At 41.5% G+C, this 15,939-nt stretch overlaps 2 protein-coding genes and 1 long non-coding RNA gene across 3 annotated transcripts in view; all 3 read right to left on the reverse strand.

Annotated features, from left to right (window-relative positions):
- The window catches only part of LOC106599558 (chloride channel protein 2), a 127,468-nt gene that overhangs the window by 28,869 nt on the left and 82,660 nt on the right, over positions 1-15,939 (reverse strand). The window contains exons 6-11 of the mRNA XM_045714612.1: positions 15,777-15,857; positions 15,255-15,278; positions 14,869-14,947; positions 14,641-14,766; positions 14,460-14,544; positions 14,237-14,338 (exon numbers count right to left, since the gene is read on the reverse strand). Coding sequence (XP_045570568.1) covers positions 14,237-14,338; positions 14,460-14,544; positions 14,641-14,766; positions 14,869-14,947; positions 15,255-15,278; positions 15,777-15,857 — 497 coding nt within the window. The remainder of the gene's footprint in view (positions 1-14,236; positions 14,339-14,459; positions 14,545-14,640; positions 14,767-14,868; positions 14,948-15,254; positions 15,279-15,776; positions 15,858-15,939) is intronic.
- LOC106599554 (E3 ubiquitin-protein ligase TRIM39) lies at positions 355-4,759 on the reverse strand. Its single transcript, XM_014190847.2, has 2 exons — positions 4,595-4,759; positions 355-3,470 (listed from the first exon to the last, which is right to left on the reverse strand). Exon 2 carries the CDS (start codon positions 3,466-3,468, stop codon positions 1,822-1,824), a length of 1,647 nt encoding a protein of 548 aa, XP_014046322.1. The 5' UTR covers positions 3,469-3,470; positions 4,595-4,759; the 3' UTR covers positions 355-1,821.
- On the reverse strand, positions 11,928-14,222 carry LOC123741617 (uncharacterized). The gene is made up of 4 exons (XR_006769083.1): positions 13,595-14,222; positions 12,856-12,929; positions 12,697-12,778; positions 11,928-12,409 (listed from the first exon to the last, which is right to left on the reverse strand). It is a non-coding gene; the product is annotated as an uncharacterized lncRNA (long non-coding RNA).

Consider the following 15,939-nt stretch of genomic DNA (forward strand, 5'->3'; position numbering starts at 1 on the left):
ACCTGATATCCTCCATTATCAACCACCCTCTAACTTTTCATTACATCAGCTACTGTTATTGTCATGTTGTCATTATCTGCTAAGAAAGAGCAAGAAAACTATCATACTGGGCACATAATATGTGAGATACACCGATTAACTAAAAACACTAGCACTGCAAACACTCAGAGAGCAGCATTGCCTGGACTTTGCAGTCAAGTCCCCCTTCCGAGACTGGCTGCCTGTTGAGAACAAGTGACAGGCAGAACATTCCCACCCACACAGCAACCACCTCCTCAATATTCCACACACCAGAATTCACTATTTTAGTCTGATTACCATGTGAGCGTACAAAATAAATGAATAACACAATTGTACCAAAAAATATCAAAGTTTATGTATTACAATCTTAAATATTGCCAGGTTGGTTTTCACAGCTGTTTCACAAGGTGTTCATTGTTGTATCCTAGGACCTACAATAGATGCATATATATTCAACCCCAAGGGTGTACTAATGAGCTATGCGAGTTAGAATTTTTATTATCCTAATAGAGGAATAGTGAAATTATATTATTTCAGTGTAGATAAGGGAAGAGCAGGTTCAAATAAAAACATGACAGACAGACAAGCCAGTGTATGAATCAAATGGATTTACATATGAATGGAGTGGAAATGATCCGACTTCATGATCTGTAAGGTAACTTTAATGTGTCAAGCAGATTACATGTTTTATTTGCCATTTCCAAAACGCAGCAATGTTTAAGCCTTGGATTTCATGTAATGTTAACAAGGTACCCAAAAGTAGTTTGAAGTAATGTTTTCATTCTATTACCTAAACAAAACTTGTTTAAACAGCGACATTGTCACGGACATCAGCCTTGTTTGCATAGCGATGATGAAAAGAACGTAATTTAGCCTGTAATGATCTCCAAAATTCTAATCATTAGGCCATCACACCGTTGCTATAGTAACGGACGCTAATAGTTTATAGAATCCCATTGTAACGCAGAGGGGGACACGTTTTGGCCAGGGGACATTATTTAGCATGACAGGCCCTATAGAGCGAGCTGGCCCTAACTCTTTATACAATGAGAGGAGGAATGAGGGGCATACGTATTTTGTACAGGAAGAAAATAATGGCACATGGACTAGAGACAATTTACAGTTAAGACATCGGAGAAGCATCCATCATAAACCGGGTAGTTTGGGTCCTGGATGCTGATTGGCAGAAACAGCATTCCAGCCATGTGTATATCAGACAATATACCACAGGCACGACGCAAAAATACTTGTTTACTGTTATATTCATGTTGGTAACCGGTTTATAATAGCAATGAGTCACCTCGAGCTGGGCAAGGTGGAAAAATCTGCAATTCTGCCCTTGAACAAGGCAGTTAACCCCCACAATAACTGCTCCCTGGGTGCTGATGACATGGACTGATTCAGAGGTGTTGGGTTACATGACGACACATTTCCGTTGAATTCATTCAATTGTGCAACTGACTAGGTATACCCTTTCCCTTCTGGTATATGGCCAATATACCACTGCTAAAGGCTGTATCAGTATTTTTTTTACTGAAGAATGTGTTTGTTACATTGTGTTTTGCTTTTTGTGTTTGCTTTTCATGTATTGTGTTATTGATGTGTATATAGTTACAGTATGTATAGTGTGTTTAATGATGTGTTTGACAGGTCATCCTTGTAAATAAGAAAAAAATATTTCCTAATAAATCACACCTCGGGCCTTACTGCTTAATTAATTATACAATCTGATCATAGATAACAAAATCTATAAACACATTCATTAAGGCACATCGCTGTGTTTTCCTGTGACTGAATTTCCTATTGACTAAACTCAGTTGACATGATGGGAGAGAAGATAAGTGGAGCTGAGTTATCACCAGAAGGATCAGGTGAAGACAACAGTGGGTAGAGTCTCTCAGTGAAGGTGCAGCCAGTGAAAGAGTAGATATGAGACCTGGCCTCCACATCGTAAAAGGAGACCTGACCCTTCTTATAATCTACAAACACACCCACTTTCTGGGGCTTCTCTCTCATGGTGAGGGGAACTACAAACTCAGTGCGAGCTCCATACTCATTCCTATTCCTCAGCTCTATAGTCCAGGCTCCAAATTCAGGACTCAGTACATTCATCCCCTTCCTGTTGATGGACTCTCTAGCAACTCCTAAAGCCCACCAAGTCTTCTCCTTCACCTGTACCTCATAGTAGAATTTCCCTGAAGAGAACCCCTCCATTCCTAACACACGGGGATGACAATCAAACCTCTCTGGGTTGTCAGGGAGTTCCTGCTTTATGGCTCCATATCTCACTTCTTTCCGGTCATCAGACAGGATAAGATAAGGAAATGCTGTGTCAGGGTCCAGCGTCACATCCACTGCACACTGCTGCATCCTCTTCAGCTTGATTTGAGGAAACATCTCCATCTCTTTATTGAGTGTCTCCTCCAGTTGAGACACAGCTCTCCTCACAGTCCCAACACACAGGTCGCTGTGAACACTGATCTCAGACCAGTTCTTGGTAGGTGGAAGTGTGGTATAGAGGGATGTGGAGCTCTGAAGGAGGTGGAGGTGGTCCTTAATATCTGAGAGCTGCTCCAGCTCAGTGCTTCTCCTCTTTAGTTCAGTGATTTCTTGCTCCAGCTCTTCAATGAGCCCTTCAGCCTGTCTCTCTGCTGCTTTCTGCTTCTCCTCAACCACCTCAATGAGCTCAGCCTGGTTTCTCTCAATGGAACGAACCAGAGCAGTGAAGACCTGCAAACTGTCTGCTATCTCTCTCTCTGCATCTCTCTTGCTGAGCTCTACTGCCTGTTCGATCTCCTTAACCTTCAGCAGTCTCTCCTGGATCATCTTCTGAAATGTACCCTTACTTTTCCCCATCTGAGCTTTCCTCTCTCCATACTCTTCCTCTATGGGGACAGTCTTATGAGTCTTGTGGTCCGTCTCGGTGCAGAACTGACACACACATGCTTGGTCTCTCTTACAGAACAGCTCCAGGGGTCTCTCATGCTTCTTACACACCCTGTCTTCCAGGTTCTCCACAGGGTCAATCAGCTTGTGCTTCTTTAAAGACGCCACTATCCGATGATGCTCCAGGTGAGTCGCACAATAAGAGGTCAGACACACCAGACAGGACTTCAGGGCCATGTGCTTTGTCTCAGTGCAGATGTCACATGGTACTTCTCCAGATTTGTCGAGGGTTGTGGTTTGGGCTTGTCCTGGGGTGATGGGTGTGACATGAACTGGAGCTAAGTTCTTGAATTGAGCAGCCTTCACAGAAATGAAAGTATTGAAAAAGGGATCTGGTCTCTTAAATGTATTTTTACATGTGGGACACTTGCACACGTCAGTGCTATCCCAGTATCCTCTGATACAGGCCTTGCAGAAGTTGTGTCCACAGGGAGTGGTGACTGGCTCAGCGAACACATCTAGACAGATAGAACACTGGAGCTGCTCTTCAGAGGAAGCCATAGCTGAGAACAGACCAAAGAAAACAAAATCTGTCATGGCCACTCTGAAATCAGTCATTCTTTAAAAAAAAAAAAATGTTTTTATCATTGAATTGTTTCTCAGTGAGAACAATATAATAATACACTGTTTCATACAGTACCAGTCAAAAGTTTGGACACACCTACTCATTCAAGGGTTTTTCTTTATTTTTTAAACTATTTTCTACATTGTAGAATAATAGTGAAGACATCAAAACTATGAAATAACACATATGGAATCATGTAGTAACCAAAAGTGTTAAACAAATCAAAACATATTTTAGACTCTTCAAAGTAGCTTGCCCACACTGACAGTGTCACCAGCAAAGCACCCCCACACCTCCTCCTCCATGCTTCACAGTGGGAACCACACATGTGGAGATCATCCCTTCACCTACTTTGCATCTCACAAAGACACATCGGTTGTAACCAAAAATCTCAAATTTGGACTCATCAGACCAAAGGACAGATTTCCACCGGTCTATTGTCCATTGCTCATGTTTCTTGGCCCAAGCAAGTCTCTTCTTATTGGTGTCCTTTAGTAGTGGTTTCTTTGCAGCAATTCGACCATGAAGGCCTGATTCACGCAGTCTCCTCTGAACAGTTGATGTTGAGATGTGTCTATTACTTGAACTCTGTGAAGCATTTATTTGAGCTGCAATCTGAGGTGCAGTTAACTCTAATGAACTTATCCTCTGCAGCAGAGGTAACTCTGGGTCTTCCTGTCATGTGGCGGTCCTCATGAGAGCGAGTTTCATCATAGTGCTTGATAGTTTTTGCGACAACACTTGAAGAAACTTTCAAAGTTCTTGAAAATGTTCCAGATTGACTGACCTTCATGGTAATGATGGACTGTCATTTCTCTTTGCTTATTTGAGCTGTTCATCTATTTTGATTTGTTTAACACTTTTTTGGTTACTACATGATTCCATACGTGTTATTTCATAGTTTTGATGTCTTCACTATTATTCTACAATGTAGAAAATAGTACAAATAAAGAGAAACCCTTGAATGAGTACGTGTGTCCAAACTTTTGACTGGTACTGTTATACCAGTCATCATGGAACATATCAAACAATTATCACATATCTTCCTTTCTTTCTACTCACCTCAGCATGTGTTGACTTTGTTCTTTCTCTTCTTATGATTAGAAAAAAGGTCAACATTGACTGGAGAGTAGATGTAGCTTTGTGAATAAGTCTAAAGGATTGTTCCTGTTCATAACGTTCAGGTTTCCAGTTTGGTTTCACTTCAGCAACGTGACCTCACAAAGACCCTCCCTATCTACTGACACGGCTGCTCTTAAAGGAACGGTGTCCAACTTCTACAACTTGTCTCTCCCTTTCTGTTCATCTTTTATATAATACACTGCTGTTCATGTATGAAGGATCTCAGGCCGCTAGGGAAATTATAGAGACGACACCTTGTAACAAAGCTGTTTTTAAATGGACCCAAACTGGACTTGAGAGAACTGCTGATGCACTACCAAATGTCGAAATTGAACGTTGTACTATTTAAACTCTCAACAGTGTTTTCCTGGGGGGATGCAGGTGGGGTTCACATATAAGGCAAGCCTCCGTGTGTGTGTATGGAGAACTAAACCTGCCACAATTATAAATAAATAAATGCACACAAAAACAGATAAATAAATGAATAAATAAATCCACACAATTAAATGAGCAAGGAAATATAAAATACTGACTAAAATGAATAAATTCTCTACATATCTGTATGTATTATCTAATTATTCAAACTTTAATTAATTGTAACTTTTTTAATCTTTATTCATGTATTTCGTCCTCCAATATGATATCAATCAAATGTCTGTGGGTGGAATCTAACACACCATTGGTTGATCGATGTCACAATAACTATGAGCCACAATAGGGGAATTTGCGTTCATTTTCAAAATAAAAGTACCCCAAGAAACTGACGCAAACAGATACAAATATTGGAATCATGCCATATTTGGACTAGATAATGCTTTACAGGTTTGGAATGTTAAATAAATTCAACAAAAGACAATTTGACTTTTTTTTATCAGTTTAAAATAACATTTTGGCTGTGTTAGACTTCAGAATTTAATTGGGGGACTACTGCATGCATTATACAACCTTGCCTAAGGATCTTGGGTCCATGAAATGTTCACAACTGTGAAGAGTTCACACAAATATTAGCATTGTAGCTATTATTGCAGGACTTTGACTCTGTAAAATCCCCTCACTATTCAGCCTATTGAACATTCATATTGCAATGTACAGCGTTACCTATGGATCTTGGGTCCATGAAACGGGTATTAGCCTACTCAGTGACACCATCAGAACACAAATGTGATGTGTATACACAAATTTGAGCGTTATAGCTCCAGAGAACACGTTTCCACTGCTCCAGAGTCCAATGGCGTCAAAGTTTACACCACTCCAGCCGACACTTGGAATTGTGCATGGTGACTTTAGGCTTGAGTGCGGCCATGGAAACCCATTTCATGAAGCTCCGTACGAACAGTTCTTGTGCTGACGTTGCTTCTTGAGGTAGTTTGGAACTTGGTAGTGAGTGCTGCAACCGAGGACAGAAGATTTTTTACGCGCAACGCTTTCAGCGGTCCCGTTCTGTGAGTTTGTGTGGCCTACCACTTAACGGCTGAGCCATTATTTCTCCTAGATGTTTCTACTTCACAATAACAGCAGTTACAGTTGACCGGGGAATTTCTAGCAGGGCACAAATTTGACGAACTGGCCTCCTATGACGGTGCCACGCTGAATGTCACTGAGCTCTTCAGTAAGGCCATTCTACTGCCAATGTTTGTCTTTGGAGATTGCATGGCTGTGTGCTCGCTTTTTATACACCTGTCAGCAACTGGTGTGGCTGAAATAGCCAAATCTACTAATTTGAAGGGGTGTCCACTTATTGTACAGTGAAATAAGTATGCAATTATGAAGTCTAATACATCCACAGTGCGATTTCAACTTATTTGTCATTAACAAATTATTGTTTTTTGTTGAATTCATATAACATGATAAACTGGGTGGTTCAAGCCCTGAATGCTGATTGGCTGATAGCTGTTGTATTTCAGAACGTATACCACGGGTATGACAATTACATTGGTAACCAGTTTATAATAGCAATAAGGCGGTTAAGGTCTGTGTCCAGGCACTCTGCGATGTGTCATGCATATTTAGTTGACCATATACCACACTTCCTTGGGCCTTTTGCCTATTGCTTAATTATAAAACAGCATTGTTGAATACTCATTTCTGATTGGCTAGAAGGGCATTCTAGAATAGACATTAAAACCAGATAATGGGAGAGTTGGAAAAGATATTGGGACACCTTGCAATCATGATGCAATTTGCACCTACACATGCAGACCTTACTTGCTACAAAGTTACAGAAAGTTAAACCAACAACCACAAACTGAAATGGGATTCATTGTAAAAGCAGCTCCAATGAAGACATTTATTTTTTTGGAGCATCTGATGACCTAACATGGTGAGTGACAAACATGCATTTCTCTGGTTCCCATGTTACAGTCATGACGCAAGTGGCGCTATACTGTCAAATCCTCCCACATTTCTAGTTTGGGAGCAACTGTTTACAGCAACTGGTATTTTTGAATTCGGTTGTCATATTGGCAGGTTTGCTAGCAACAAACTATTTAGCTAGCTTCTAGCCTAGTGTTTGATATGCAATGCGATCTCCTCATAATGAACAGTGTTGAGTGTCCTGACGAGAATGCAGACTTTTCTAGCTATGCTAGACAAAAATCAGGCATTATCAGCTCATTGATATGGATATACAGTGGCTTGCGAAAGTACTCACCCCCCTTGGCATTTTTCCTATTTTCTTGCCTTACAACCTGGAATTAAAATACATTTTTTGGAGGTTTGTATCATTTGATTTACACGACATGCCTACCACTTTGAAGATGCAAAATATTTTTGTATTGACAAACAAACAAGACAAAAAAAAAATTACTTTAGCATGCAGAACTATTCACCCCCCCCCAAAGTCAATACTTTGTAGAGCCACCTTTTGTAGCAATTACAGCTGCAAGTCTCTTGGGGTATGTCTCTATAAGCTTGGCACATCCAGCCACTGGGATCTTTTTCTGCCCACTTTTCTGTAAAGCCCAGCTCTGTGGAGTGTACGGCTTAAAGTGGTCCTATGTACAGATACTCCAATCTCCGCTGTGGAGCTTTGCAGCTCCTTCAGGGTTATCATTGGTCTCTTTGTTGCCTCTCTGATTAATGCCCTCCTTGCCTGGTCTGTGAGTTTTGGTGGGCGGCCCTCTCTTGGCAGGTTTGCTGTGGTGCCATATTCTTTCCATCCATTTTGGTAATAATGGATTTTTTGGTGCTCAGTGGGATGTTCATAGTTTCTGATATTTATTTATAACCCAAATCTGTACTTTTCCACAACTTTGTCCCTGGCCTGTTTGGAGAGCTCCTTGGTCTTCACAGTGCCGCTTGCTTGGTGGTGCCCTTTGCTTAGGGGTGTTGCAGACTCTGGGGCCTTTCAGAACAGGTGTATATATACACTGAGATCATGTGACAGATCATGTGGCACTTAGATTGCACACAGGTGGACTTTATTTAACTAATTATATGACTTCTGAAGGTAATTGGTTGCACCAGATCTTATTTTGGGGCTCTGTAGCAAAGGGGGTGAATCCCACACCACTTTTGTTTATTTTTTTTCCATTTCACTTCACCAATTGACTCTTTTGTGTATGTCCATTACATGAAATCCAAATAAAAATACATTTCAATTACAGGTTGTAATGCAACAAAATAGGAAAACCGCCAAGGGGGATGAATACTTTTGCTAGGCACTGTATGCAAATGAATGTCAAAAGAAAACAGCTGCTTTGCTGTTATTCTGGCTGCAGAGGTTGTGACTGTTAGCAGTAGCTTGCTAACTAGCTAGCAAGGGATAAGAACGTGGGCAGTGAGCATGGCAACAGAACATAAAGAACGAACGATTGGGTCGCATCCATAAATATCGAAGGACCTACTGGGTCGCATCTCTAGTCCCAAACAGTCCCAAACCGTACCTTGGTTACCTTTTTGAGTCAAAGGCAGCTGAGCTTCACCTTGCGCCTGAGGATGAAAACAATGTCAGAAAGCGGTGTGTAACCTTCACCATCTCCCTCACTAATGAGTTGAGGGTGAGACTGCCGGACAACATCGAAGCATTGCAGTACATGTCAGTTTTCAATGTGGAGGAAACTCTAAAGCACAATAAGAGCCCTGGAGAAATAGAAAAAAATAGCCAAGCTCCTTGGCTACTCCCCTGCAGAGATATACAGATTGTCCAGCAATGGCATGCCATCCATCTTAGTAAATGGAATGAGACAAAAAAAACACACTGGGCTTCTGGAGTGAGATTTGGAAGTTCAGGGATGCAGCTGATATCAACCCTTGCCATGGCTGCTGTGTCTGTGTTGTCCTTGCCCCACTCGAATGCTGAAGTCGAGAGAGTATTCAGCCAGATGAGTGTGGTAAAAAGCAAACTTAGAAATCGGATGTCCTTGCAGACCCTTAACTCCATCCTGTACATTCGATATGGACTGAAGCTGTCTGGTGAGGCTGGCTATGAGCACCAGCTGCCTGATAATGTTTTGCAGCTTTTTGGCACATCAGCTGCGTACTCATTTAAGTCAGCTCCCTCAGTTGCTGAACCTGCCATAGAGAGCCTTCACCAAAATGACGATGACCCACTATTTCTGTGAGCCAGCACAGCCTGTGTGTGTGTGTGTGTGTGTGTGTGTGTGTGTGTGTGTGTGTGTGTGTGTGTGTGTGTGTGTGGAGGGGGGTCTGGAAAAAATTTAATAATAATTAACCTGAATTATGGCCAGACTAGTTACCATAATTTTCTCACATTGCCATTGACAGTTTTTTCTATTGTCTCTCTTTGGTCCATTTAGATTATTAATGTAGATTGTATACAATAAATGTGAAACATGTTATGGTTAAAAATGTTCATGTTTTACTGTGACTTGTTGTAGGCTCCTAAGTGGAACATAAGGTTAAAAACCAAACCAAATTAAGAAAACTAAACCAAAAAAATTAATAAAAAACTAAGTAACTCCGCCAGTGTCTCTTTTGGGTCAAGCCCAGATAAAGGAGGAGGAATTGTGACATAAAAAAAAAAAAGACAGGAAAGTTCATTTGTAGTTATAAACATATTTAGGGTGTTTTTTACTCACTTTTCGTCTCTCCCACGATGTTATTCCTCTCTCCTACTGCGTCCATCACAATTACATGCACATGGCCAATTATGCAAATTAGGCAATGACGTCATTTAGCAACTTCTAGCAACTTTTAGGACAGCCAATAGCTACTTTCCTTACTGAGGAGTTGGCAACACTGTACAGTGGGTTGCTCTGGCAGTGCTGGCCGCTGTTGAAAACGACAAATCTCCATATTATCTGCTTTTCCGTGTGGAGGCATGCAGACAATTTGGGTCAACTAGCTGCTACAAGGGACATGTGTGAACGAATATCTCTGCTAGCTATTCATACGATTAATAAAGTTGATTAAAAATGTAACTAGCCAGCTACCTTAACTGCAGGGGCCAAACTAGCTAACGTTAGTTTACTCCCACCATCAGAGGTCACCTTAGCTAGCTAAACAGACTGTAGCTAGGTTTCTAGAAAATAATTAACTAGATATATTGGTAGCTGTATTTGAAAGACTAGCTAGTTAGACTATTCCGCAGTTTTTGTTAAACTACTTTGTTCCCCTGCCTGTTTAATCAATTGGTGACAAAGTTTGCAAGATAAATGCCTTAATTTCACAGCAAATAGGCTGTTTTCATATACACCTGCTTTATTAGGCTTGTGCACATTTACAAGTGTTTCATTGGCTTGTTAGCTAAGTTACTGAGCTAATTATTCATATTGTTGACAGGCCAGGGACCATATTCACAAAGAATCTCAGAGTAGGAGTACTGATGTTAGGATTGTCTTCACATTGACTACAATTACATTGACAAGGAGGTTATCCTAGATCACTCTCTACTGAGATGTTTTGTGAATATCGGCCCTGGAAGAAAGCTGTTGCCCAATACCTTGCACAGCAGTCACTTCACCACAGGACCCTAGAGCAGGCAAACGTTTTTATTTTTACCCTGGCCAAATCCTCCCCTAACGACGCTGGGCCAATTGTGCGCCGCCCTATAGGACTTCCGATCACGGCCGGTTGTGATACAGCCTGGGATAGAACCAGGGTCTGTAGTGACGCCTCAAGCACAAAGAGATGCTGTGCCTTAGACATCTGCGCCACTCGGGAGCCCAGGTACTGCAGAATTTTGTTCCAACTAGGCTATAGTTCACTTAAATGTTTGCTACATTGCGGAACAGTTTGTACTGAATGACACATTTTACCCAAACTTTCTTGCATGTTCTTAGACATACGTTTGCTCCGTTCAGTGGGTGTGTGCCTTGAAGCAACATATTTAAAGGGCAGCGGTATACCTTGAACCGACAACCCAAGCCTCTCATTTTTAAACTGGTCGTTAAGTACAGCACCACTTTTGTTCAATTGAACTTTCTATGTACTGAACTCCGCCCTGACCAACTGAGCTAATTTATCAGTTCAGTGATTATCTCAATTTAAAACACACCTGGTCTTCCAGGTCAGTTTAATCAAAAACATTAAAGCGCCCGCGGCACTCCAGGAAAAGGGTTGCCTACCTCTGCCCTAGAGGTATTAGTCGATGCTTATTAACGGAATGTGAATTTCCATATCAATGACACTAACAAAAGGGTTGAATTGTTCAGCAACATGTGCAGTAAACGCTAACATGGCTTGGTGATGAAAGGTACATAATGCATTTCATCTCCCCATCAGGCTACTGCAAGTTGTGACATGGACCTGGATGGTGACACTTCTTCAAAAGCAGCCTGACTAAACTATGGCCTTCCGTGGTACCGAAAGCAAGGGTCTTACCTGGGAGTACAGCAACACTGTCTCGCAGCCATTCTGTCAACATGCATTGTAAGTAACCACTCAAATTATGCTACGGACACAGACATTCACTTTGTCTACTTATCCCATTCTTCAATCTTGTCAGGGATATTTGTGTCTCATATACATGAATAAAAATGTATTAATCTGGACATGACTCATTTACTCTAGGCTTTTTAAAGCATAAACTCTAAGGCTGCGTTCACATAGGCAGCCCAATTATGTTTTGTTTTTCACTAACTGGTCTTTTGACCACTCAGATCAGCTCTGAACAACATCTGATGTCAAAACACCAATTAGTGAAGAAAAGGCCAGAATTGGGCTGCCTTCGAACACAGCCTGTGTTGTCTTTGTTTAAAAGTTACCACAGAAGTTAGTGTGAAGACCAATGTGACATGAAAAAGGTATTTTGTCATCTAACAAAATGAAAATTAGTTAATACAAAACTTTATTGCACTTGGTCACCCCCAAAACGTGGCCTTTGAAAGCCTTGATAGTTGCATCCATCAGGGAACTATCTGCAGATAGCTGACAACAGGGTGGAAGGTTTTTTGGATGTACTGCTCTAGAGTTCCATGGCCCAGCAGACTCACCTGGAGATTAGGGGGATGGACACATGTTAGTTTTGTGTGAGCGGACCAAGTCATTTGGTGTCACTCTAAAGTGGAAAGGTGGAATAAACGAGTCCAGAGTAGGTTTTCTTGATTCAACACAGTTCTCTATTGAGGGATTTCTGACAATACAAACACTCCAACACAGTCAATGACAATCTCCAAAGGAACAACATACATCTTCTTTAGATGACACAGGATCACATTACGATTATCTTCAAACTATAACAACAATCACATATTCGTCACCGTCTTAATGGATCTTCTTTGATAGCACCTCGCTCTCCGTAGCCATTGTCCAGAGATAGTTTATCTTCCCCCTTTTCTTGCTGGTTCCATCTCTCTTGTAGGGGAAAGAGAATATCTCATTAGTACCGTCAGCTGTGCTTAATTGACTCTGGTTACCTTGTCTCACATGCCTTGTTGGGCTACTATCTATGAGCCCAGCCTGCCCTCTGGTGGTCCTTCCACATTTGATAAAAGTCTGGGACTTTTACAGAGAAGTGAGAGTGAGTTTGTGTGTACAGTAAATCCAACCCAACCAGTGGCCTGGATAATATGCTATGCTGTCATACAGGCAGACCGCCATAGTGAAGGTTTACATAGTATACTTTTATGAGTGTAGCTTACTTCTCTGTGCTCTGGAGAAATCACAGGTAGTTGGTCAGAAGGCTCGGAGGACCATTCTGTCTCTGTAGCACCTGGAGAGAGACTGATAGAGGTAGTGTGCTAGAATGAGAGCTTTGCCTAGCATTATGCAATGTAAAGGAAAACAATATCATGACTTACTGACAGAGTGCTCCATGTTCCCGCTGGTAACAAGCCTCAACGTAGATGTAGAAAAATGTCCTGCCTCCACCAGGCTCCAAGAGATCAGATGACAAATTGCAGAGATTAACACAATTCAAATGGTACCTGTATTTAGGATTCATGTCTGTAAATGACAATAGGAGCTGATTTAAAAGTATACATGCCATTTTGTGTAAACAGCTACAACAAATGACATGGCTTACATGTGGATTTATAGCTAGATAAACTATTTTATGGCACCACTTCTCATCTTACTAACAATTGCTAAGGCAAAAAGCAAATGCCACTATTGTGGCTCATCTGTACTGTGGCTACCTTCACATCGTTGACATCATGCTCCTCATTTGATTGTAGTTGGCTTAGTTGCTAGTTTAGATGCCAGTGATTGAGACCTAATATTGCAACCAAACTGCTTCAAATATGTATTATGTCAAGAATTAGCCTAAGTATGTAACTAGCTAAATAACATCTCTATTAATTAAGTATGCATTCTACAATAAGTGATCTAGCCGACATGCATTACTTCTGACATGCGATGGCACTGCTTGCTTTACATTTGACAAATATTTAAGTACCGTAACTAGCTAGATAATAACTTAATAATGTATGATAATTGCAGTTTAGTTCATTAGCTAACTAGCTAAGTGTGAGTTTGGCTGTAAAACGCTGCTAGCTAACCAACTCGACTTAATTACATGAAGCCGAGCTTGATACTCACTCAGTAACGTTCGTTTACAGTAACATGGTTTTCTGGGCAATCCCGGTCAACTCCTTCTTCTAGGTTCAAAACGATATGACTGTAGTCCGGTGGCTTATTGTCAAAAGTAACGCAGTCAATGGATCAGTGTTGTAAAATTGTTCACCTGCTTCTAAATCAAGGAAGAGCAATGTTTTTATGGTGCGCCTGCGGTACAGCTGCATATAACTGATTTCTACCCCAAAAACGGTGACATATAATATTAATACATAGCTATATGCACTGCACATTATTGGCTGATGAGGGGGGCTAATCGGTTATACTGAACGCAGCCCAGGCAACTGCAATCATGCAAGGTGCTTTGGCATTGATTCACCATTGGTGTGTTAGATACCACCCACATACGTTTGATTGACACCTCATTATCATATTGAAGGAAGACGTACAGAAATAAATAAATTAAGAAATAATATAAATTAATAAAATGAGAGTGGGATTAATTATTAAAATAATGATTTATCTATTTGTGTGCATTCATTCATCCATTTATTTATTCATCTATTTATTTGTGCATTTATCTATAATTACTGCAGATTTGGTCCTCCATATGTTTGTGTGTGTACAATACATAACAGTTCAATAGAATAATATTCAGAGACTCACTTCCTAAGCAGGAACTTGTTGATGGTCTTCTGTTTCCTCATACACTCTACTATCAGTCTGTTCAGGTAGACAAACAGAGCCCCACCAAAACCACACGCAATCCTGAGTATGACAGGGGACAGTCACACACAGTTCTAGGTTAATAGCCATTTACAGTGACGATACTGAGGACTTTGAGCAGGGTGTGTAGAACACACAGGACACAGTAAACACACACACTTACCCCAGGATGGCGAAGGCTGGCAACTCCTGGAGGTCAAAGGGGAAGTCCAGACGGAAACGTGTCTTAAAAAGAGCCGTGATGGTCTCTGAGAGAGACAGAGAGAATAACACCAGTCAGCTCTGACTAACTATTGGATCAATGACACAGACCCAAGACCACCCCCGCACACACACCTCCTCACCTTCGTCCTGGTTCCACACAGCCAGTACTCTGAAGATGAAGGCGCTGAAGGTGGCAGCAAAAAAACCCCTCCAGTAGTTCCTCACAGCAAAGAATGTTGACGTTACCTCAATGCTGAAGAGCACACCTGCAGCACACACAATCACTGTTGCAGTAACACCATTCATCACTTACTGTATTTCTCCCCACTGTATATTGTAAAGTACATGGACTTCCCATGGTTGCGTACCTCCAATAGGGGCAGCAAAGCAGCATCCCACCCCTACTGCACACGCTGCTGATAGCATTTCTGTGTTCCTCAACTCATTCTGTAATAGGAACATACACACACTCACAGACACCCACACAGACACAAACACATATGTGCAAGCACACATAGTACACACATACAAGTACATAATGGAATTACAGAGAGTAATGTTGGAATTTAGATTAACAGAATAACATGAAGGGAGATGTCATGTACTGTTTGTCGTATGTGTCATGATGGCATTCACATAGAACAGAATATAAATGCTTGACTTGAAACGGAAGGGCGCTCACATGATGCCCCAACAAACATGAAACAAGTGGACACTGAGGCGTGCACATACTTAGACACACGTGCACTCGTACCTTGTTTCCCTCAAAGGGCTCTTCCTTAAGCAGTAAGTGGGAAAAGACAGAAATCTGAGTGAGTACCTGAGAGTTAAATTGAAGAAAAGCAGAGACCAAAATCTGCTGGGAGATATTCTTTTTATTGCTTTAGTTTTGGACAGAAAAATGCATTCAATCTCCTATAGTGATTGGGTTCAAACAGGATGAACCTCAACCGTGATCATTATGTAATTGTTCTGAAGTAGAGTCTGATTTGATGCTTTCTGACTTGAAATGTTCTTCCTCCAGCTCCCTTTTCCTTCCTTCCTCCCCCCCTCCTCCTCCTCCTCCTCCTCCAGGTCTTGGGTGGTGTATGGCAGAGAGAGTAATTTCTTGGCAGACAGGAGTCGTACTGTGTGCTGAAGCCCAGGGACGGGCTCAGGTGAGTGGGGGTGAGTGTGTGTCCTGGAGGGGTGGCAGGCTGGTCAGACAGATATCACACATATACTAAAACCAAATTGAGTGTGTGTGTGTGGGGGGGGGGGGGAACCTGTCTCTCACCATGTAAATCCCACCAAACAAGGCAGCCATGAATTTACTCAGGAGAGCTGCACACAGACTGGCCACATGAACGAACGGGCCCTGAATGAGAGATTGGAGGAACGAGAGAGAGAAAGAGAAAGATGGAGGGGTAGGGGTCAGAGGATGACGGAGAGAAAGAACA

This window comes from Salmo salar, chromosome ssa03, assembly GCF_905237065.1.
Source record: "Salmo salar chromosome ssa03, Ssal_v3.1, whole genome shotgun sequence".
Lineage (NCBI taxonomy): Eukaryota > Metazoa > Chordata > Actinopteri > Salmoniformes > Salmonidae > Salmo > Salmo salar.